Below are 23,287 nucleotides of genomic sequence, written 5' to 3'. Positions count from 1 at the left end.
ACTTATTATAAGGCCTACACAACAATAAATTGAAATACATTATGATATTCCTTCACCAGATCCTTGCACATGAGGCAGGTACGCCAAGCAGATTTCACTAAGACTGTTCACGTCATCATGAAAATAATGCATTATAACTTACCATTAAACTTTAGATATATAATATATAATGAAATGCATATATAATGGTTTTATGCATACTCAGAAGATGTGATTCACTGTTAACTGTGGTGTGCAGTGCAGGGCTGTTATGGTAACAGGATACCGCATGCTATGAGAGGAATTGTTTAATCGCATTAGTAAATTAAAGCCAAAAATATTTACCAAGTTGTCTATTCTATATATAATATCAGATATTATATTTAATTTATTTTCATGAGAGTTGTTTTTGTGCTCTTCCGCGATCGTAGACAACTGGAGGGACTAAGAGGTAAGCCCTCAATTAAACTAATATGAGATCATTTAGCACATTAGATTTGCTGTGTTCTCTGCCAAGACGGACACAAATATGGCAGCTGGCATGGCGGAAGTGACGTCTTTGGTACCCTGCTGCTTTACTGAACATTATGCATGTTAACATTATCATAGCTATATTTTCTTATTAATTCACCTATTTATATTTACATTTGTATACAATGTGCAAATTCTGAAAATATCAGAGGGGGATTGTTTTTCAAATATTTTTATTTCTGAAAATAAATTATAAACCATCGGCTTATATAGATTATTCAGGGTATTTCTTGTAATTGTTGAAATAAAATATGTATAGAAATTTAACCAGTCCTACTTTTACCCGCCCTGAGTGAGATTCAAACAATGCTGATCTGGCATGGGAGTCAGACGCTCTAACAAGGAGGCTAAAGACCATGAGCTCTATGTCTGTCGCAAGACCACTTCTTGAGGTTGGCGAGAAAGGTTTACTTTTACTGCACAGCTCTCACTGACTCTGTTACAGAAACTTAAAGGGACATTCCACTTTTTTTATATGCTAATTTTCCAGCTCCCCTAGAGTTAAACTTTTGATTTTTACCGTTCAGCTGATCTCTGGGTCTGGCGCTACCACTTTCAGCATAGTTTAGCATAATCCATTGAATCTTATTAGACCATTGGCATCGGGCAAAAAAATAACCAAAGAGTTTCGATATTTTTCGCAGGCGTAGTGATATTACGCACTGCCCGAAAATAGTCCCCTTGGTTACTTTCAAAAGCAGAGGACTATTTTCGGGCACTGCGTAATATCACTACGCCTGGTGCAGCCATGTTACAGCAGCAAAGTCCTTGATTATTACGCCAGAATGAGAATATAGTTCCTAGCCATATCTGCCTAAAAAATCGCAACTTATGTAACTACAGAAGTTTTAAATAGGAAAAATATCAAAACTCTTTGGTTATTTTTAGCGTGATGCTAAAGGTCTAATAAGATTCAATGGATTGTGCTAACCTATGCTAAAAGTGGTAGCGTCAGAGATCAGCTGAATGTATTTCAAAACAGTAAAAATCACATGTTTAACTCTGGGGGAGCTGGAAAATGAGCATATTTTCAAAAAAAGTAAATAAAGTTTAATAAAACAATTACGAAACCTGAACTTTGCATGCCAGAATGCATTCATTCTTTATGCTTTGCACCACCTTTGGTGCGGGAGACCCGGGTTCGAATCCACTGTGACACACCATTGTGTCCCTGAGCAAGACACTTAACCCCTAGCTACTCCAGAGGCGTGCGACCTCTGACATATAAAGCAATTGTAAGTCGCTTTGGATAAAAGCATCAGCTAAATGAATAACTAAGTAAGTAAAAAATACAATGCACAATGTATTCTCAATTTAACAAGAAATAGGATATATATGCCTACTTAGACAAGACGTCAGACTAAGAAAATAGTATTTTTTATGACAGACTTTTGACCTCGTTTTTGCTTTCCTGGGAGTTCCCATCGATCCTAAAGACAGTAGTTTCTGCTGTCTCATTCTCAAGGGTAATATAGGATTTGTTTTGCGACGGTCCTGTAAAATACGATGATATGCTACTTGGAACCCTTTTCATTTATAATTTGGCTGTTTTTACACTGAGATAGACTATTGGTGCTTGGCGACATTTGGAAAATCCGGGCATGGATTAAAATAGAATCGTGACACAACCTAGATGCTTTGGCACCTACTGTCAAAGAAGCGGAAACACTAACAGTACAGTAATACTCCATTCCTGATTTAACTGTTGTTTGCACTATTGCGTGGCAGTGTTTTTACTTATATTAAATTGTATTTGATGATCATTAATTCATCAGAGGCAGGGATATAAAGCCCATAATCCCTGCCACCCTCCAGCAAATCACAGTTTGTTTATATACATGGCAACTTATGTACCACTGCATATGTGCCACACAAAAAACTTTTGACAAATGACTTCTACATTCGCTCATTCTAAGCCCATGATAACAGACCGGTCTGCTGTGTGCAAAGCTGGTTATGGTGCATATGTCACTCTACACGGAGGCTGTGATACAGGTTTGGAAAGAGATTCTCCGCTGGCATCAAGAGAAAATCCCACTTTAAAGAATTTCACTGTGATTATGCAGAGCTTGTGTTACCGGGGAAACGACTGGCCTTGACGTCAGGAAGTGTATAAAAGGCAGTCAGAGGCAGAATGAATGACTCCAGTAACGCTGTTTCTGTGCCCACACATGCTCACAGACCTGACAAACAGCAAACTTCCTTTAAAGATACCACCAACACCCACACACGCCTTTGGTCGATGAGCAGGAAATGAGATAAACCCTCTGATCTGGGTACAGCACTCAGAGTCCTTACAGCAGATTGCGCCTCTGATCATTTGAAGCGATGAAAGACTGTGTACAACATGAGAGCTTCCTGTCTTAAAATCAGACTAATGCCAGTATTAGCTGGACTTCCACCTTGGTGTTTTGAGTTTTGCTGCTCAATAACCTATTAACATCATTTGGGAAACTAGATGGCTGGCTAGCTAAACAACCAAGCCCATCTGTTTTACACTTAATATGTCTAAGATGATATCAAAGAGAAATCACAACTTGCTAAGTTTCTTAGGAATTTTTCCGCAAGCCTCTAGAACAGGAACTCGCACATTGCACAGTGCAAGCCCTGTCACTCACGGTTACTATGGCAACTGGGGTCCGGATTTAGCCCTGAAGAAAGATGCCAATTATTCTTTGTATTGACAGCGCATAATAGAGAACATGTGAGACATCCTGCCAGCTCAATTTAGCCTCTGAATTAGTATGTGGCTGCCCACGTGCAAACTCTGATTCACCGTGCGCTGCAGGTGGTCTTAAGATCTTCTGTCGTTTGTTCATTGAACGCATGTATAACGCAACATCTTTTGTCTTTTCGTTCATACTTTGAAGATTGTACAGTAATGGGTACCAGAGAAATGAGAACAGGTTTGAATGAAAAAACAAAACAAAAAAGAATTTTCCTCTCTTCCTAACATACAGGTATGTGACCCTTCCGGTGAAATCCGCGTTGAAGTCTCATAACCTAACAATGGGATTAGAAGCATCAAAAGTTTGATTTCAATCTTTGACATGACCTTACTCAGTCAATATAAGATATCATGGTTATATATATTTTTTAATTTAGCTGGGTTTTCACAGATAGGGTCACAGATGTCACTTGTTTCTATTTTTCTAACAATGAGGAGAATTAAGACTTAGAATTATACCAAAAACACATCAGACTTGAACTGCTATCTCATAAACAAACCTTTACATTAAACTTTTCCTATGCACATCAGCTATTCAACCAACTCACCTCGCCGGCTCCACCCACTTACACACAGACACACATACGCACACACACAGATAGCTATAAAATAACTTTCTGTAAAATATTGGTAAAACAATGTGATTTCCAAGTTTCAAATAGTAAAATAATACCAGTCTGAGATCAAATGGATCCAAACAGATGCTTGTCAGCTAAATAGAAAGTAAGGCAGCTAGTGATTTGCACTTACTTCTCAGCAGAACTCAAATCAAAACTGGAGGCTCTCCAGAGAGGAGGAGGAAGAGGAGGGGTGGTGGAAAGGTGGAGGTGGGTTAGGTGAGCATGTGGGTGTAGGGGAGAATCGAAAGGCTTTTTGCATACCTGCAAGAATTGGCATGAGCGCTCCTGCTGACAAGCCTCTGCTTTCACTAGAGCCTTATCTACATTTACCGAGGCCTTCTGGTAGACTTGACGTGCTCTGCTCACCGTGAGAGAGGACGACCACGAGCTCTTCTTCACGAGCTGTGTAGCGTCCACGCTCAGCGGCATGCACGTCGAGCACTTTCCTATATCGTTGCTGCTGCGGGAGTTTTTAAGCGCCTGGTCATTGATGGTGTTGTAGGACTCCAGGAAGTACTGCGACTGGGACTTATCCGGGTGACGTCCCATGGTCATGATGCCGGGTGGTCCGTGGTGGAACAGGCAGGCCTCACGTTCCAATTCATCGGAGCTCCAGTAGCCGGATGGCGGCGTCCGATTCTTGGGCTCGGCAGACTTGCACCGCTCCCTGCTCTTGCTGCGCTTGCGGTGCCGAATGGCGGGAGGCTCTCCGTCGGGGCTGGCCTTGCCTCCGTTCATGCTGCCCTTGCCGTGGGCATGAGCGTGGTGAGGGCCTTCTAGCGAGTGGGACTTGGTGAAGAGCTTCTGAACGGAGTGCACCAGGTGCCGGATTCGGCCGGGACTGTCGCTCCGTTGCTCCAAGGCTGCGGCGGCACGCTTGTACTGTAGCGTGTGATAGCCGTCCCGAGGCACTGGGAGTTGCCGGTCGTAGTGATCCAACAGGGGGACGGGGACGCATTGGCCCTTGTTGGCTTGGACACCTCCCCCAGTATAGGGAACCACAGCGGTCTCATCTTTCAGTTCGTGCTGAGAGTTGTAATGTCGGCGGGGAAAGGTCCCGTAAGGCACCACGCAGTCAGGCTGGTAGGGGCTTCTCTGGTTGTAGTATGAGTGGTCGGTCGGGTGGGGGTTGTCGATTTGGCTAATGAGGTAGGGCTTGTGGTCCAAGTGGTGACCCATGGAGTCAAAAGTGGGGTCGCAGGCCACCATGTGATGGTGGCTACGGCTACTGGATAAGCCTTTCATCACAGAGATGGAATCATCCAGCGAGGGTCGGAGGCATCCACGTGCAGTATGGCTCCAAACTGACCTGTCAGTCTGCAGGGAACACAGAGAAAGACATTTTCAGTTGGTTGTGCTTTGGGCTTTATATCTAAAGCTTCAATAAAAGGTCTGACGCGTTTACAAAGACCACTTTGCACGGGACATCATGTACTGTACCAACCACAGTGCTCTGTTAAAAATACCTTAAACTTGAAAGAAGATTTGTTTTTGCCATTACCAAGTAACAGGCTTTTAAAATGTTTTTGTCTGACAGTACTTAAATGGACCTTATAGAAAGGGTTTGTTCAGGGTTGATAGATCATCTCAAAAATTCAGAAGAATGAATAAAAATGGAAAAAGGTGATACAGTGAAGAACCATCCCAGAATATAAAAGCAAGTTTAAGGTCTTCCACACCTTTGTTTAGAGCAGCTCTGTTTTGGAGCTGGGATCTAGTTCTCCAGGTTTAAAGATCTTGTTCGTCACACTGTTCGACATCCCCCGCAGCGTTCAGTCATAACTACTTTGAGCTGCTCTCCATCCGAGTGCTTAATAGTGTGCGATGAGCTGTGATTGGCTCATGCCTTCATTAAGGCTACGCATGCCAGCGCTACATCTAGCAAGGCACCTATTGCAATTCTGCATGAAGCCTGATCATTATTCAGAGCACCACTGAATCGAGAAAATCTCATTTTCTTTTTATACCGACATCTTTTCAGATGTCATCAGAGCACGGCTGTTCATCAATGTTCTTCTTGGAAAGCTCGCACCGTACGATTGTTTGAGATAAACGGACAAAAATGAAGACAGATTATCCTTTTATCGAGCAGCCAGGTTACATATTCTAAGCAAAAATTAGCTAAGATAAACACCTTTACAGCTTCTGTTAGCCTCGTGAATCAGTCTATGATACTGCCAGTGTGTAACTTCGTATTTTTGGAGGAAACGCTGAGCTTTTTGTGAGGCACACAGCCCAATCTGGGTAATTGCAGATGGTGAGCATATCCTTATTCAGCCACACTAATTGCATGACGTCGGATATGAAGAAGTACATTCGTTCTGAGAAAAGAGGGAGGAGAGAGAGAGAAAGATAAGGACAGAGCGACAGAGAAAGTGAGAGAGAGCGCAAACCCTGTTATTAGAGAGGTTATTATTGGGCCTTGTGACATTCTAATGGGAGGGGGCTGTCGCTGCTTGGATCGCAAAGCCACCGATCTTAAACACCTACTCACAAACGCACAACACACACACACACACACACACAAACCGGAAGCTCATTTACGGAACATCTTCAGACAGCACTGATTCACACAGCACTGGGGTTCACACTGACAGCATGAATGTCTTTTCACAGGCATGCCAGTATCATTTCTCCATAATCTATACAAACAACAGATATCACTATGACAGATATTATATGAAAAGCTCCATTGCCCATGTTTCGTTGGGCAATTTTTATTATGACATCCAGTCAAGCCAAATTTATTCATACAACGCTTATTTCCAATGCTGAATAGTTTCAAAGCAACTTTACATTAAAGAAGAAGAAAATAAGCCACAAAATGGGTGAAATTAATAAATATTTAGAATAAAATATATAGTATTTTGCAAGTTTTATTGCCCTCAAAAATAGATTATACACTTTTTCTTTGACTATCAAACATTTAGTTAAAGCCCAGAATTAAAATGTTAATTACTTACTCACATGCCATTCCACAACCATAAGACCTTTGTTTGTCTTCGAAAGACAAATATTATTTTTTATAAAGTCTAAGAGCTTTCAAAGCTGCATGCATGTTTTTAAATTTCAGCCATAAATATGGCTAATCCATGATGCTGGTGTTTATCACATGCATGTGCTGCTTTCGTAAATCCAGGAGACTTACATTTTGAGCACAGTAAGTACTGTATTCACATTTCACATGAAATAAAGATTAAACTTCTGTAGTCACATCTAACGTAATGATGTCTTTACTGCCTTTCTGGGCTTTGAAAGTTGTGAGTTGCATTGCTGTCTATGAGGGTTCAGAAAGCTGTGGAACTTTATCAAAAATATCTTCATTAATGTTATAAAATGAACAAAAGTCCTACTGTTTAACAAGATACTCATAATAAGTAATTAATGACGTGTAATTAATCCATTTAATATAAAAATACACTGTAAAACATTATACGCTGCACTGTAAAAAAAAAATCCGTAGAAATTACAGTGTTATTGCAGCTGGGTTGCCGGTAATTTACCGTAGATTTAAATTTATGTTATTTACTGGCAAGATTTTGTTCAAAGTTAAATAAACATTAAACATTTACAAGTCTTTGTCTTTACAGAGTAAAACTAAAAAACAGCATCAAGCAAAACATTCTGGGAAACAAAATCTGAAGCAAAAAACAGAAAAAGGTTGATGATGATTACTGGTTCCCAGAATGCTTTGCATGAGGCTGTTATTGTATGGTTTTATTCTGTAAAATGTATTTAACTTTGAACAAACTCTTGCCAGTAAATAACATAAATTTTAATCTACGGTAAATTACCGGCAACCCAGCTGCAATAACATTGTAATTTCTACGGAATTTTTTTACAGTGTGGATTTACTTAAAAATATATTTTTAAGTATATTAAAAATTTAAAAATTTTTTTAAACATTTTAAAAAAGCATTATTTTTGCATCCGCTTTTTAAGTAGGTTTTACTTGAAATTTTAAGCAATTGCATAAATATACAAATTAATACTTACTTTTTAATAATAATACTATATTGTTGAGTAAATCCAGCCTTTATTTTTTCAGTGTAACATCTAATAAATAAAAATAAACTTGAAGTAAAAGATGAATAATTAAATGAATTAAAAACTGATACCATATTAATATCATACTGCTATATGTACGGTATATGTTAAGATATCTTTTATTAAAGAAATCACCAAAATCTTATGAAGATTAAAGTAAATAACAGAAAAAACCCACAAAAAACATAAAAATTAAATAATTAAACAAAAAACAAAAAACATAAAGAAGAAATGACAAAACTGTAGTATGGCTTGGCCCAGATATGTAGATCATCATACTCTCTACTATACGATTAGCTGCTATTTTCTGGAGAGGTGCCACATGAGAAAATTAACAGCCCCCTTAACTCACATTCTGGAATCACATACTGCATGGAAAAGGAAACAGGTCATTGTGACAGGAGGAGCGTGGATTGGCCGCTATGTGATTCCCTGTGAAATCTTTCTAATGGAGGCTAACACCTGCCACCCACCTTTTCCTAAGATGGATAGTGAGTGTTCTTTAGCATTCGCATCACTGTGACACTATTTCAGGCCTGCTATTCTCAATGCATTTATATTGAACCTACAGCTTGTCATGTAGTGTAAAAGAAGGCTAACATGAATGGCAGAGAATAAGTAAAAGTATTTTCTACAGTATAAATGATGCCATGTAAACGAATGGGACGTGAGACAAACTTAAAAATCAAATTACACTTCAAAAAAAATGTTTGTGTCTGTTGTTGTTCAAATAATTTCTTATCATGTTGATGTACTTTTTAGTCTTGGTTTATGTTAAGTTGGTTATTAAATGTTATTTGTTTGCATTTAATTTATTTGTGTTTGTGATTAAGTCAAATGGGAAAATGGACGGGGCCTTGATACTGCGGCTCCACCTCACCATCACTACTGCGCACAATCTGGCTCCAAATGACGTGATTGGCGCAAGATATCAGTGGCCATTTCTGAGATATTTTGGCTTTGTTTGTTTTTTTTTACAATGGAAGTCTATGAAGACACGTCATCTATCTTTTTGCAGTCTATTGTCTAAACATATATTGTCTAACACTGTTGCAGACATAAACTTATTAAATCAAAGAGCAGATGTATTGGAACACAGAAAATAATAGTAATATAAAATGTGACTCAAAAACCTTAGTAACATTTGTATCATGAGATCTTTGGTGGTTTTAGTTATCAGTATTAACGGTTAAGCAAATGGCTAAAACCCATTGGATTTGGCATGTTGGTTCAGAATTTATAGGTGACAAAAAAACTATATAGTAGATTTTTATCACTGCAGTCTTGCATGAAATATGTCCATCTTTTTCTCAAGTAATAATGAGAGAGGTTACAGTGTGCAAGTAATTTAATCTCTGGGGACAAAAGAGTCACCTCATTGTTGTTGAATACACAGAGAAAAGATAAATAAATAATAATGAATCATAAAATAATGTACATATATGCACGAAAGTATATAGTGAAGTAGTGAGACACAGTCTGCATCCCCATTGCACAATTTGCAAGATGTGTATTATTAACATTTAAATAGTAAATAGTAGTATAAAGTAGTAAAATTGTAGTATTATTGAAGTAATAAGTCGACCATAATTTGTTTTTTAATGCCTTGTGACATTATTTTCGAGTAGCTCCACCCCTCCAAATGTCTTTATTTTATTTACTTTTAAAATTCTAATAAAGTAATTGTTTAAAGTACATAATAAATACCATAATAAAATAATTATACAAACAATAATAATTAAAACAAACAACTAAATAGTTAGTAGTAGTGATGTAGTACTCGAGTCCGGTCTCGAGAACAATTTCTGCTTTCTCGTACTCGTCTCGGACTTGTTTCTTCAAAGACTCGGTCTTGACTCAGTCTCGGACCAAAGTGGGAGGAGAAGGACTCGTAATTTCAGACAGAGTCCTCGAGACCAACGCATTTTTTTAATGTTCATATAAAAAAAACACACAACACATAACAATAATAAAATGCAATGTTGACAGGCATTATTTGAAAATGACATCCCAATGCAAAGATACTGCTATAAAAGCCATTTTTATCTCTAGAAAAGTAGGCAGAAGATGATGCATGTGGTAGGGATTATTTAAGGATAGTAAAAGCACAGTCCATGTTAAGACGTTAAGACTGCTCCTCTAAACAATTCCCAATCTAGCTTAGTCTGTAGGCCTAAATGTTGATTATTAACTGGGGTGATATTAAATCATGAATATGAAAACTGACATGTTTTTATGGTCTTGGTCTCGACTTGGTCTTGACTCAGACTTGCTTCCTCAAAGACTTGGTCTCGACATAGAGTTAGTAGTAATTAAAATCTACTGAATAGTAAGAATTACACTGAAGTAATGTCTGGACACATAGCAGTAAAAAAAATTGGATGGAAAATGTGAAGAAAATGTCCCAATATAAAAAACAAAAACGTCCTAAAGACCGGCTTATTTTTATGGTTTAGATTAACTTGAGAACAACTTCAGGGTAATGCTTAAAATTATAACTGACTCTGAACTCTTGTACAGACAGTAGTTGTAACAGAATGGGATTACTATGATAAATTGTGAGTTCCCCAACAGATTTAATGCTGTGGACTTGTGGTTGTGGACGTCCAAAAGCATATGGCATGTCAGTACTTTCTTAATGTCTATAAGTATTTACTAGTGTGGTAATAATACACATGTATACTGCATACATTTAACAAATATAAGCACCTAACACAAGGGGGAAATTATCTAACTAATTAGACATAACAAATAAATGTCTACAATACATAAAAAAATTTAAGGATGTTTTAAGAGTTAGTTTTTTTGACAATATAATATAATTGAATACAGTGTAATTTGGAAGTTAAGTTGAACTAGCCAAACCCCACAGGACATTTTTAAATTCTCATTTATATAGGTGCTATTTCATCAATCATTAATACTATATATAATGATTATGGAAATACCGGATATATTGTGTGCATGACAACATTCATACTAAAATATAAATGATCAAACTATACTTACAAAACAATAATTAATAATAATAGAAAAATATTTGATTTCCATTTTATGTTCACCACTTCAAACTTAAACCGAAATTATAGTTTGACAATTTTAATTAATTTACTAAATGGCGCTTCTGTATTGTGATACTTTACATTTATGTACTAGGTCAAATCTTCATTGAAAAGCATGACAGAAACTCCAGTGCTAACTTTTCTGTCTGCTTAACTCTATGAGATATGATCCATCATCAGTTCTCTCATGAATCTCAGTGTCAAACCCCAGAAAGATCCATGACTTGTGATGTCATTACAGTATTACAAGCCACATTTACCTTTATGCATCTATCCTTACTGTGCCTATCCACCTCTGTTTGGTTGACAGACTCAAAGACATCTATCGCCTTCCAAAATCCCTAATCTCACTAAACTCCTAGCAGAGGATGAGAGACTTGACACTCCCCCATTGCTCATTTATCAACTGCAGTCTACAGACATAAGAGTGCTCTATATCTGCAGACACATGCATGCATGCTCACACAAACAGTATATAGTACCAACGAACACAAAGTTTTTCTTCAGCTAGGCAATAGGCACATAAACTCAGAAAAGGTCTCACAACACACATTACAGTATTTTATATTAGGCTTTTTCACTAATGCTTGTATCCTTGGATACAACATAACTATGAAAACTTCAGGCAAAAAAGGAAAACCATGTGGATGAGGGACATAACACAATTGTGGGTATTTTTTTAAATGGATGAAAATCATTTTTACACCATAGGAACTAAAAGAGATCATGCTTATTTTACTCTGTTTAAATTATTACAGTTTTATTCCAATATTTAACATACAATTTAAGGGTCTCCTAATATGAGAAATGTACTTTTATATGTTGTTTGAACATAAATGTGTGTAACCTATGCGTGTACACAACCACCAGGTATTTTGTTTTAATTCCTGTAAAACAGTCACAAACTTTGCGCAGACCCCTCCCGTCCAAAGACCGTCAGGTCATAATTTCTAATGTAAATCTTCTTTACATTTTCATTACCGCATGTTCATAATAAATAATAAATAAAGCAGCAGCTCATATGCATTAAAAGAGACACCCCAAAAAATACTTTTTCCTGCATACCCCAAAATAGACCTTTCAACATGTTATAATAAATCATCTTGGGTATTTGGACCTGAAACTTCACAGAACCATTCTTGTTATACCTGAGACTAATAGAACATCTTAAAAAATTGCTATAATAGGTGACGTTTAAAATTTATATTTAAAAATAGATTTTGATAGTCCAAGTTTAAAAGTACAGCATTTGTCTGGGACATGTGAAACATTAAACCTACATAAAAGTAATTATGAAAGTAAAAAATTAGGGCTAAAATACTTAAGGTCACATTTACTAAAAGGGGTAAATTAGCGCAAGAGCACAATTCCAAAAAGCGCAGATGGGAGTGGTAATATCTGCGGGTTATTTACTAAAAAGGCCCAAAACAGCTGATTTCCATAATGACCAACACCATCTACTACACTTTCAGAAATAAAGTGTTGTCACTGGGACAGTACCCTTTCAAAAAGGTACACCTTTATACCCAAAAGTGCATTTTAGTACTTCAAAGGTACATACTGGCAGTTCAGAGATACATATTTGTTAGGGCTGTGGCGATGCATCGTGTTTCCCATTGTAAAGATCTGTCTATAATCGATTCTGAATAGCATTATATGTTTCATGCACAGCTAGTGTGTGTACTACAGCTCTTTGATTGATAAGGACTTCCTACTAATCTAAAATTATTATGAGTCTGAGTCGTTTATAACATGCATTTAAAAAACCAACACTCATCAAACACAATAATTCAAAATATTATTTATTATCATGAAAATACCTGAAATAATTTGAAGAACAGCGATCTAAATATGCTTATAGATATTTCCTGGAACAGCGTTTGTAATCGTACCTCTTCTGTGGCACAAATGGCATTTCTGCACGGGAGTGCCCCATGGCTTTTGGATGTAGTGGTATTTCACCATAATTAAAGGTATAGTTCAGCCAAAAATGATATTAAACCCATGATTTACTCACCCCCAAGCTGTCCGAGTTGCATATGTCCATCGTTTTTCAGACAAACACATTTTCAGATATTTTAGAAAATGTTTTAGATCTTTCAGTTGATTAAATGTAATGTTACAGTGTCCACGACCTTCAAGTCCATCCTTCACAAAATAAATCCAAACGGCTCCAGGATGATAAACAAAGGTCTTCTGAGGGTAATCCGGGTGGTGTTGTTGTAGAAATATCCATATTTAAAACTTCATAAACTAAAATAACTACCTTCCGGTATAGCGCCGCCATCTTAGTAGCGTCCGCATTCAGGATGAGAGCTTACGCAGCCTATGGAGGCTACTCTGCTGCTGCTCTGTGCCCCCGCCCTCCGAATTTGTCATACGTCACTAAGAAAAGTGCTTACACTACTCTAATACTCTCTCCTGAATACAGAGGAGTCTAAGATGGCGGTGCTACCGGAAGGTAGTTATTTACGTTAATAAAGTTTTAAATATGGATATTTCTACAACATTACCCTCAGAAGACCTTTGTTTATCATCCTGGAGTCGTTTGGATTTATTTTGGATGGACACACTTTTTTTGGACTTGAAGGTCAGAAGTGCATCTTTTGCAACGATTTTTGTGTGAGCATATCAGTGAACACCCCTGACCATTTGGTGAGTTTCACGTCTTTGTAAACGAAAGTTTAATGCATTTTAGGAAGGATTGTTCCTGTGCACCTATATAGCCATTATAGAGGTGGGAGGTGATACAACAAATACCCGAAAATTCTCGGGCAGCGGCATATGTCGAAATTTCAGTCAAAACCGTTCTATTTCATCATAAACAATCTGAAAACAGGGCTTTAAGTGTAAAATACCAAACTTGTCCTTTAACGCCAAAATTATGGTTTGCACTCGCGCAAGCTGTTAGTTAAACTGGCTTAATGTCATATGCAGCAGCAAAAAATCTCATAGTTAAATCAAAACATGGGACATGAAAGTACATAAAAGCATACAGTACACGCATACAAGCATTCAGTTACACATATTCCCCTATGGAGAATGATGAGCTGATATAGATGTAGGTCAGGGTAATATTGATTACATTCTGGTGGTGCACCACTAGAGGCAGTATGATGGATGGCATACAAAGGAGAAGGATAATAGGGCAAAATCTGATTTGTACGTAATCCAATATTTATCTGACATTTATCCATTGTTTAAAGAAAACAAATTAGCTTTCAGGAACGAATGCATTACATATGAGCAATGATAATGCGGGGAAAATGTTCATAATGTTCTGCGAAGAGAAACAAACCATGATGACAAGCCATGCATTATATCTGGGATATCTTTGGGCTATTCCAAGGTATTGAGCAGAAAGAGGTATAGTTTGGATTTGGCTGTAGATATTTCAATACTTTTGTAATTAGTTGGCACAGCTTAAGCCTCAGTGAGGATGTCGAGCTATTTAATCAATCCGAAGGCCTATTATGCATTTTGGTGACTCAAAAAGCCTCTGTTTGCAGACTTCCTGTGAGCCAAAAATAACCTCAACTTAAATAGATTTCCCCTCTTCCCACGCAGGCATCAGACGAATAGAGAGGAGGAGATAAAGGAGAGTGAAAGAGAGAGAGAGAATGGGTGTGGAGGCTATAATGTGTCAAACTGATCTGGTTTTCTTGACTATGGACTCTCCTGTGGGTCTTTAAAAAGCACAGGCTAGTAATATCAATAGTTTTTAATTGATCCTTATGAAGAGCCAAGATAGAAAGGCTTTGCTTATGTTGTTACCCTGTGGCTTTGGTTATTTTGTTACCCTAAGTGTTTCTGTGGGATAAGATGGGGCACTAACAATGCCAATGTCATAGATTCGAATCCCAAGGTAACACAAATATAAAAAAATACATTTGGAATTTATTTTAATCCACATTGGATAAAATTTTATGCTAAATGCATAAATATCCTAGTCCCAGACTAAAATGCATGTTTGAGCTGCCTTCATTTAAAAACACCATGTACTGATGTATCTTAACATATATCAGTTTGTGAGGTTTAATTGTAAAAACTACTTAAATGTCCTAATATAACCCAGGCCTAGTCCTGAATTAATCTAAACCCTGTCTGGGAAACTGCCCCTTACGGTACAAATATATACTCTTTAGGTACAGTACAAGGTGTACCTTTTGAAAGAGTACTACCCCACACAGCTTTTGTACCTTTAATTTCTGAGAATGTACATGGCAGAAAATGTTAAACTAACAAACATTGGTCTTGCCTCAAATTTAGTTGAACAAATGCTGTTAAAATCTATTTTAAGGATGTATTTTTATTTCTTCTAAACTAATGGCCATTTAAAAGGTGCCTACCCCTCAGAAAGGTGGGATTTTTGAAGGTTTAACCACCATGCTGTAGTAACAGCCCACTACATTTTTCATAATATATTGTAGGGAAAATAGTGTGGTAACAGGGCTGTGTGCAAATAGTGGGGCACCGATAAATATTACGGAAAGCAAACAAACATTTATTGGAAAGGTTATACATGTGATTAAAAATAGATCCTACTTGTACAACTAACATGTGTCAGATCAATATCATTGAACTGAATAAATCCAATTTATTTAGATGTTACTGTATGAAGCACAGTAATGTAGAAGAACACAGATTAGGTCTGACCCAGGTTTCACTGTATATCATGTGCCCTCAAACATGGCAATATTCTGTTAAAGAGCCCCTATTATGTTGCTAAAAAGAACTTTATTTTGTGTATTTGGTTTAATGCAATGTGTTTGCGTGGTTTAAGCTTTAAAAAACACATTGTTTTCCACATACTTTACAATGCTTTTGCTCCTCTATGCCCTGTCTCTCTGATAGCGATTTCTACAAAGCTCATCTTTCTAAGAAAACGTGGTGTGCTCCGATTGGCCAGCTATCCAGTGCATTGTGATTGGCCGAATACCTCAAGTGTGTTCCAAAAAATGTGACCATACCATACTTGAAAGATCAGCTTGTCCTTACTACCTTATCAATATGAGCCCAAATCTGATCCAGAAAATGCAGTTGCGATACCATGGAAGAACTATTTTGGCCATATGGTTCCATAAAGAGACTTAAAGGGACACTCCACTTTTTTGAAAATATGCTAATTTTCCAGCTCCCCTAGAGTTAAACATTTGATTTTTACCGTTTTGGAATCCATTCAGCTGGCGGTACCACTTTTAGCATAGCTTAGCATAATTAATTGAATCTGATTAGACCATTAGCATTGCGCTAAAACATAACCAAAAAGTTTTATATTTTTCCCTCTTTAAACTTGAAAAGTTGCGATTTTCTAGGCTGACATGACTATGAACTATACTCTCATTCCGGCATAATAATTAAGTACTTTGCTGCCATAACATGGCTGCAGGAGGCACAATGATAAGACGCAGTGCTCGAAAATAGTCCCCTGCTATTAACAGTTACCTGACAATAGTCCTCTTGGTAACTTTCAATAGCTAGGGACTATTTCGACTGCTGCGTAATGTCATTGCGCCTCCTGCAGCCATGTTACGGCAGCAAAGTCCTTGATTGCTATACCTGCCTAGAAAATCACAACTTTTAATTTTCTGTCAGTCTAAGTACACCATGCAACCACAGAAAAGTCAAGTTTGAAAGAATTTAAGGAAAAATATTGAAACTCGTTTTTTTAGCACAATGCTAATGGTCTTATCAGATTCAATGGATTATGCTAAGCTATGCTAAAAGTGGTACCGCCAGACCCGGAGATCAGCTGAATGGATTCCAAAACCTTTAAAAATCTAATGTGTAACTCCATGGGAGCTGGAAAATAAGCATATTTCAAAGTCTCTTTATGGAACCATAGGGCCAAAATAGTTCTTCCATGGTATTGCTTGGCATCTTTAAGAGTCTGAACTATGGACAGTAGAAAAGATAAAGAGATTTCAAACAGTGGAGATAATATAGTGTATGTGTGTACCTGGTAATAATCATCATGTTGTGGGGACCAAATGTCCTCACAAAGATAGGAGTACATTTTTTGACCTTGTGGACATTTTGAGGTCCTCATGGGGAAACAAGCTTATAAATAAAACAGAATGATGTTTATTGAATATCTGAAGTAGGAGAACGTTTTCTGTTAGGGTTGGGGTTAGGGAATAGAATATAAAGTTTGTACAGTATAAAAAAAATACGTCCCGACAAAACAGGGAAACCTGTGTGTGTGTTTCACACTGGATTCTTTGCGTTTGTGTACAAATACATTCTGTTCCAGAAATAACTCAAAAGATGAGAGGTGAATGTCACCATGGTAACAGATTTTAATAAAACTCGCTGCAGTTCTTATACAAAACATTTATTTTCTTTCTAAAAACACCTTGAGGATGACTCCATGAAATGTACCTGTCACTGGGGTCTGGTAAAACTAATGAATTTAGACATTCTTGCAAAACATTTATATTCAAATAGCATTAAATCAATTTGATCTTTAAAATAATGGTACATTTCTGACCGCTGTAGCACACTCACATACACAGTGCAGCTGTCATTTGCTATCTCAATAAAGCCATGCACACATTCTGTAAGTCAAAGTGATGTCTATACTTTATGTATCCTTGGCTTTCCCATGAACTGAATGAAAACACAGAGAAGAGTACATAGGTAATTATGTAAAACTAAAACGTTAAAGCAGTAAATAAGAGCCCTTTCCTATACAGTTGAAAGGTTTCAATGTCATGTCTGTAAAACACTGACATTAGCTGATTAAAACAACTTATCCGGAAAATTGCATCAATCATTCTAACACAAGGTCAGTAACAGCCATAAGAAACAAGAAACTTTCAATTGGAAAGTATCTGTGTGGGCAGATCATATCTATTTTGTACATAATTTAGATTTATAACGCCATACATTTAGTGGGATTGTCCTATATCCACTATTTAATATCCACAATGAACTTTGTTTTATAGCTTTAATGTGTAGTTTCACACAGACAAAGTGTGTTATTCACACACACAAAGGTAGAACTTTACTGAACAGTTTGCCGATTTCTGCAATTTCTGAATTTAGTTATTCACAAAGTGCTATAAATCATTCTCCTCTCATTTGTTTAATATGTGGCTTATTTGGCTTATAATGCATGCAGTTGCACATTAGAGTCTCTCAGCTCTGATAACATTTGACCATATTTATATAAGTCCATTACACAAGCATCCCCTCACAATGAAAAAAAAATGCAAAAATCGACAGATGTGGACAAAATCACTTGGTATTGAATTATTAAATGTGTAAGGTATTTACCTTAAAAGCATATTTTGTCCAGAAACATTTTTGTTGAAGACATTTTTGAATGTCTTCAGGTCCTGATAGCAATCATTAAGCAAAGTGGTCTAAATATACAGTTATATAATATTTTAGATATTCTATAATGAATGCAATGAAAATGTCTTACTATGTGCCTGTCAAACTATGTGCACACCACCGTGCACCCTGCTTGTGCAGACAATGCCCCATCATCAACAGTGATCTCAATCATGGAGTTGGACTACTTTTCAGCTGTTGCAGCTGGTTGTTTTATTTCTGCAGGTCAGATTTCTTTTGTTCATCAGCTGTCAATCTTAAGGTAGATTTATTTAATTTTTGAAAGCAGGGTCTTAGTTTGGGCTGAGATCACTGGGATAGTTTTGATTGGCCGTTGGGACGATTTTGTTAGGGAGATCTGGCAACCCTACATGTTCCATTATGCCAAGCGAGAATAGAAGGCAAACAGTGTCTATTTTACATTCCTAGTAAAACCGATTAGACATGCAGAAGACATAAAGAAGAAAACAGTTTTAGAAATTGCTATAAAGAAAGCAGAGTTCATGTTTTTGGAGGGCTGTACTGTAGATTTGGAGAGTGTTCTTAAGATAGGGTGAGATCTTATGCCTTCAAAGCTAGCTTGCTATTGCTAGCCTCAACAAAATTGCCAATCTTTAATACTACCTTTAACCATGATGGGGCGGTTTCCCGTATAGGGTTTGATTAATGAAGGCCTTGGTTATTTCAGGGGACATAAGTCGATTTTACAAACATAGTCAGGACCTCGGTTTAACATCTCATCTGAAAGACGGTGTTTTTTGACAGTATAGTGTCCCCGTCAGGACCCACACAGACCGCAGGTTGAAAACCCCCTGATGGTCTCACTAACACCTCTACCAGCAGCAACCTGGTTTTCCCAAGAGGTGTCCCATCCAAGTACTGACCAGTGGGTGGTTACTCCACTAAGTTTTCCATAGTCCCAAATGACTGCCAACAGGTAGAGCCAGAGTTTAAATGAGGGTAAATACTAGAAAATGCTTTTGGATGGGATTTTAACTATTTGGAGTATATGGAAGATTATTTAGCATAATCAGGAAAACCCGTAATAGTGGGTTCAGTCCTTTACAGCTATTTCTATACTTGAATCATAAAACAACCCATGATACCCATCCTAAAAAATTTCCTTGTTGACTCCCTTGTTGACTGTATATGAACATTATACGATCCCAATTAAAACAGGTTTATATGACGTACAGGTAAAGTCAAGCATTTGCTTTTACTGGAATTGTCAAAAACAGAACTGCACCACAGGTACACAGTATAATACACATTGCTTGACAACTACAATCTTTATTAATGTCCCCAAATCTGTTCTTAAAGGGATAGTCTTCATTTACTCACCCTCATGTAGGTACAAACCTTTACAAATTGCTAATGCTGAAGAAGCCAAGAAAGATATTTGTAATGAAGCAGGAAACGAAAGCCGAAGTTAAAGTATGCAGGGATGCTCAATTTGCCAACTTCAAAGGGAAGTAGAAGTCAATAGTTATAGTAAATAATAAAGTTAAAGGTGAAATGTGTATTTTTTGCATCACCAGGGGTACCAAAAGGAATTGCAATCTGTTTGTTTAGCCTGAGTGGGCTGAATATAACAACATTTGGTAAAGCAATGGTGGGAGCTTGGGAAACCTGTCTAGAAACTAATGTAATTTTTTGTAATTCCATTTGGTGCAGCGTGTGGCGTAGAAATTACGTACGTCACCTTTAAGACATTAAATCTAAATGCTAATGAACCATGTTGAGTAAACACCTTTTTATAGCCTTTCATCTCGGATCTCTTTGTCACTACATAAATATTCTTAAACTATTACAATTAAAATCTTAATAAGAAAGCAACTCAAATGTAATATTGTTTCACAGAGAAGCTGAAAAAACAGCTGCATTTTCTTATCAAAGCTTCACCCCCTACCTACACTTAAATGCATGCCAAGTCTGTTTTTTAATTGTTTTCTCTCCGACACACATCTTACTCTACTTGCACAAATGTCTGGCTTTTTTAACCCATGCTGGGAATATATTGGACAGAACACACAGCTGGGTTAAAATTTACCCAATGCTGGGTTGTTTAATCCAACTGTTGGGTTATTTTAACCCATGGATGCGGAACAACATCCCAATATTGTGTCATTTTAACCCACCATTGGGTACTATTTATCTATTTGTTTGATTTGAGTCTTTTTTTCAGACACAATTTCACCATTTGCAAGATGCAGATTTTATTGCAAGGGGAATATCAGTGCTTCCCATAAAAAAATTAAAATGAGATCTCTATAATATCTTTATTGTTTCGTAGTGCCTATTTTCATTTTAAGAATGAAAATGTACATTTAAGAACTCTGATACTGTAAATCATATTTCTTTTTTAACCACGTGAATACAACCTTAACTTGCATTTTGACAGTGTTGTACTCTGATTTGATATTTAAAGGGAAAAGGCAATAGAAAACAAATGAGAAGCATAAAAATATAGATAGCAAACAGAATATAGTAACTGAATGTTACTATAAGAAACTGCATTAACTCTTTTAACTGACAGTATTGAGGTGAGGTGTAGAGGTGTAAATGCAATATTTTAAGCAAGTGCAGATGTTATCTGTCAACACACATCCTTCAATGATTAGCTGCAGGTCCCACAGGAATCAAGCATTATCTCTGGGCCCAGCATATGTGATGCTTTTGCTTTCAATCAAGCCTTGATTACAGCCTGGAAATACAGACCACAAAAAGCCTCTATAGCCCATCCATTATAGCAGTCAATCAACACAAGACTCAACACAAAGAGCAGGGCTCAGAAATTGCTAGCCCAACATCCCAAGGCTATTGTGCCTTACAGTCGGGCTACTAAAATGCATCTCCGCCCTGTCAGTTGGGCTATGTTGACGAAAAATATATTTAAATGCTTTTGCATTCTCTCACAGATAAGGTTGGGTAATTACGAGGTACTGTATGTGGGTATTTAAATCATGTTCACATTCTATTCGCAATCGCACGAAGCCGCGGACTGTACAGGAAGCAAGCAGTACTGATTTGTCATTGACAATCTGGATCTGTTGCGCAAAATTTCCTCCAACGTCGTCCTGTCAGTCATTACGTACTATCCTCACATAAACAATTAAATCTCCTGCAGCAAGCATAAACATAATAAAGATTGCAAGTGCAGTGAAGAGAATTGTGAAAAAGGCTACAGTATGTGACTCCATACAGATCTCACTCTTAAAGCGACAATAGCCCCTATTTTTATGATCAGAAAAATGATCCAATCTGTAACTGGAAAAACATTGTATGTTCCGAACTGTGAGTTTTGTGACCCATTGAACTAATATTAAATGATGGGTATATACAGTGTGGAGAAGAGAAGAAACCAGATTTTTTGTAAAAAAACAACAACAGCATCAACAACAACAAGAATAGCAGAGCAAACATTATGGCCCTATAGGCTTTGTATTGGCAAAGTTTGGCTTGTGGTGAAACTAAGGGTGTTTTTTCACATCTGTATTTCGGATCATTTGGTCCGGACCAAAAGCAAAAATGATACATTGTAGCTTTTTTAGCAGTTTTGGTTCCTTTTCACACCACACTGGTCGCTCTGGTCAACACCAGTTAAAAAAACGAACCAAAATTCAGTCATGTGGTAACATCCACATCACTCATTGGCCACATGTATTTAAACGTAGGGCTGTGCAAAAAATCGACTGCGATTATCATGCGCGTGTCATCAGTAAAGCCGGTTCGGTGATTAGTATTAAATCGCCATCAGCTGCTTTCAGATGGAGCGGCATTTATTACACAGACCCGTAGTTCACCGAGAATCTAGGCAAAATCGGGTTCATAATCGAGGAAAATCGATTCCGATTATCTATGCGATTTTGCCTAGCTTCTCGGTGAACTACGGGTCTGTGTAATAAATGCCGCTCCATCTGAAAGCAGCTGATGGCGATTTACTTCTAATCACGGAACTAGCTTTACTGATGACACGCGCATGATAATCGCAGTCGATTTTTTGCACAGCCCTATTTAAACGTATTTCCTAAACTGCTTCTCGATTGATTAGAATCAACGTGCGTGAAATTCCAATGGAACCCCGGAAGTAAACAAAAAGGAAAAAAAATACAGCAGACACCGTGGATATACGACTGCACGCTGTAATTACAGTATGTCCGTGGTTGTTATACATAGTTGGATACAGCAGTCTAGACAAACTGTTCATTTCCAGAATGAATCGCAGATGCGTCTTGAAAACATTAACATTTTAATGCATTGCAAACGGTGAAGACATCACATTTCTGAGGCTCCGCCCGGACCTCCTCGCAACTCCAGGTATGTCCGCGATATGTCAATGTGCAAATATTGGTTATAGAAACTGTCAACAAACACTTCCTCATCTGATAATGCACTGCGCAGCTGACTATGGCAGCTGGATAGTTCAAAATGCGCAGAACTTTTGCAGTTAGGTCGGTTCGATCTCGGATCATGTTCTCCCCACAAACAAACCGCCCTAAAGTTAGTTTGAAAGGGTACCGCGACCACCTCTTCAAGGAGGTCTCGGTCCGCTTGTTTGGTCCGCTAATTGAACAATCGAACTCTGGTACGATTCAACCGAACTTAACTAGGGAGGTGTGAAAACACCCTAAATGAGGAACCCAGTGATATGCCCTTAACGTCGAGTGGCATTTACTTATCTGTGACTTCAGATTCAAAATTTGAAGTTTATAGAAATTTCAGTTCAGTTAGAAGCAAATATTTGTATTGATGAATGATAGTAATTTGATTATTTTATGTGTGTCATTTGTGTTTTGATAGATGTTTTGTCCCAAATTCTACATTTAAAATAATGTATTTTTTATTCGGGTAAAATTTTCAAGCCAAGAAGATAAACACAGATGCATTCATGCATAAAAACATACAGAAATCACATAGGTCTTCATAGTTAGATAAATGCAAAAAGATAAGATTTAAAACAATAAAAGACACTAAAATTATCT

General features: G+C 37.4%; 1 protein-coding gene across 6 annotated transcripts in view; it reads right to left on the bottom strand.

Moving 5' to 3' along the window:
- dlgap1a (discs, large (Drosophila) homolog-associated protein 1a) overlaps positions 1 to 23,287 on the bottom strand; it is a 126,459-nt gene that overhangs the window by 48,259 nt on the left and 54,913 nt on the right. For 5 of the 6 annotated variants that reach the window (XM_065276418.1, XM_065276420.1, XM_065276422.1 and 2 more), the window contains one exon: positions 4,120 to 5,175. In XM_065276418.1, the coding sequence (XP_065132490.1) occupies positions 4,120 to 5,103 (984 nt within the window). In that variant the 5' untranslated portion in view covers positions 5,104 to 5,175. The remainder of the gene's footprint in view (positions 1 to 4,119; positions 5,176 to 23,287) is intronic. The other variant, XM_065276421.1, reaches the window with a different exon arrangement.

Source organism: Paramisgurnus dabryanus, chromosome 6 (assembly GCF_030506205.2).
Source record: "Paramisgurnus dabryanus chromosome 6, PD_genome_1.1, whole genome shotgun sequence".
Lineage (NCBI taxonomy): Eukaryota > Metazoa > Chordata > Actinopteri > Cypriniformes > Cobitidae > Paramisgurnus > Paramisgurnus dabryanus.
Note: the sequence above shows the minus strand (reverse complement) of the source record. Positions and strands in the feature narration are given on the sequence as shown.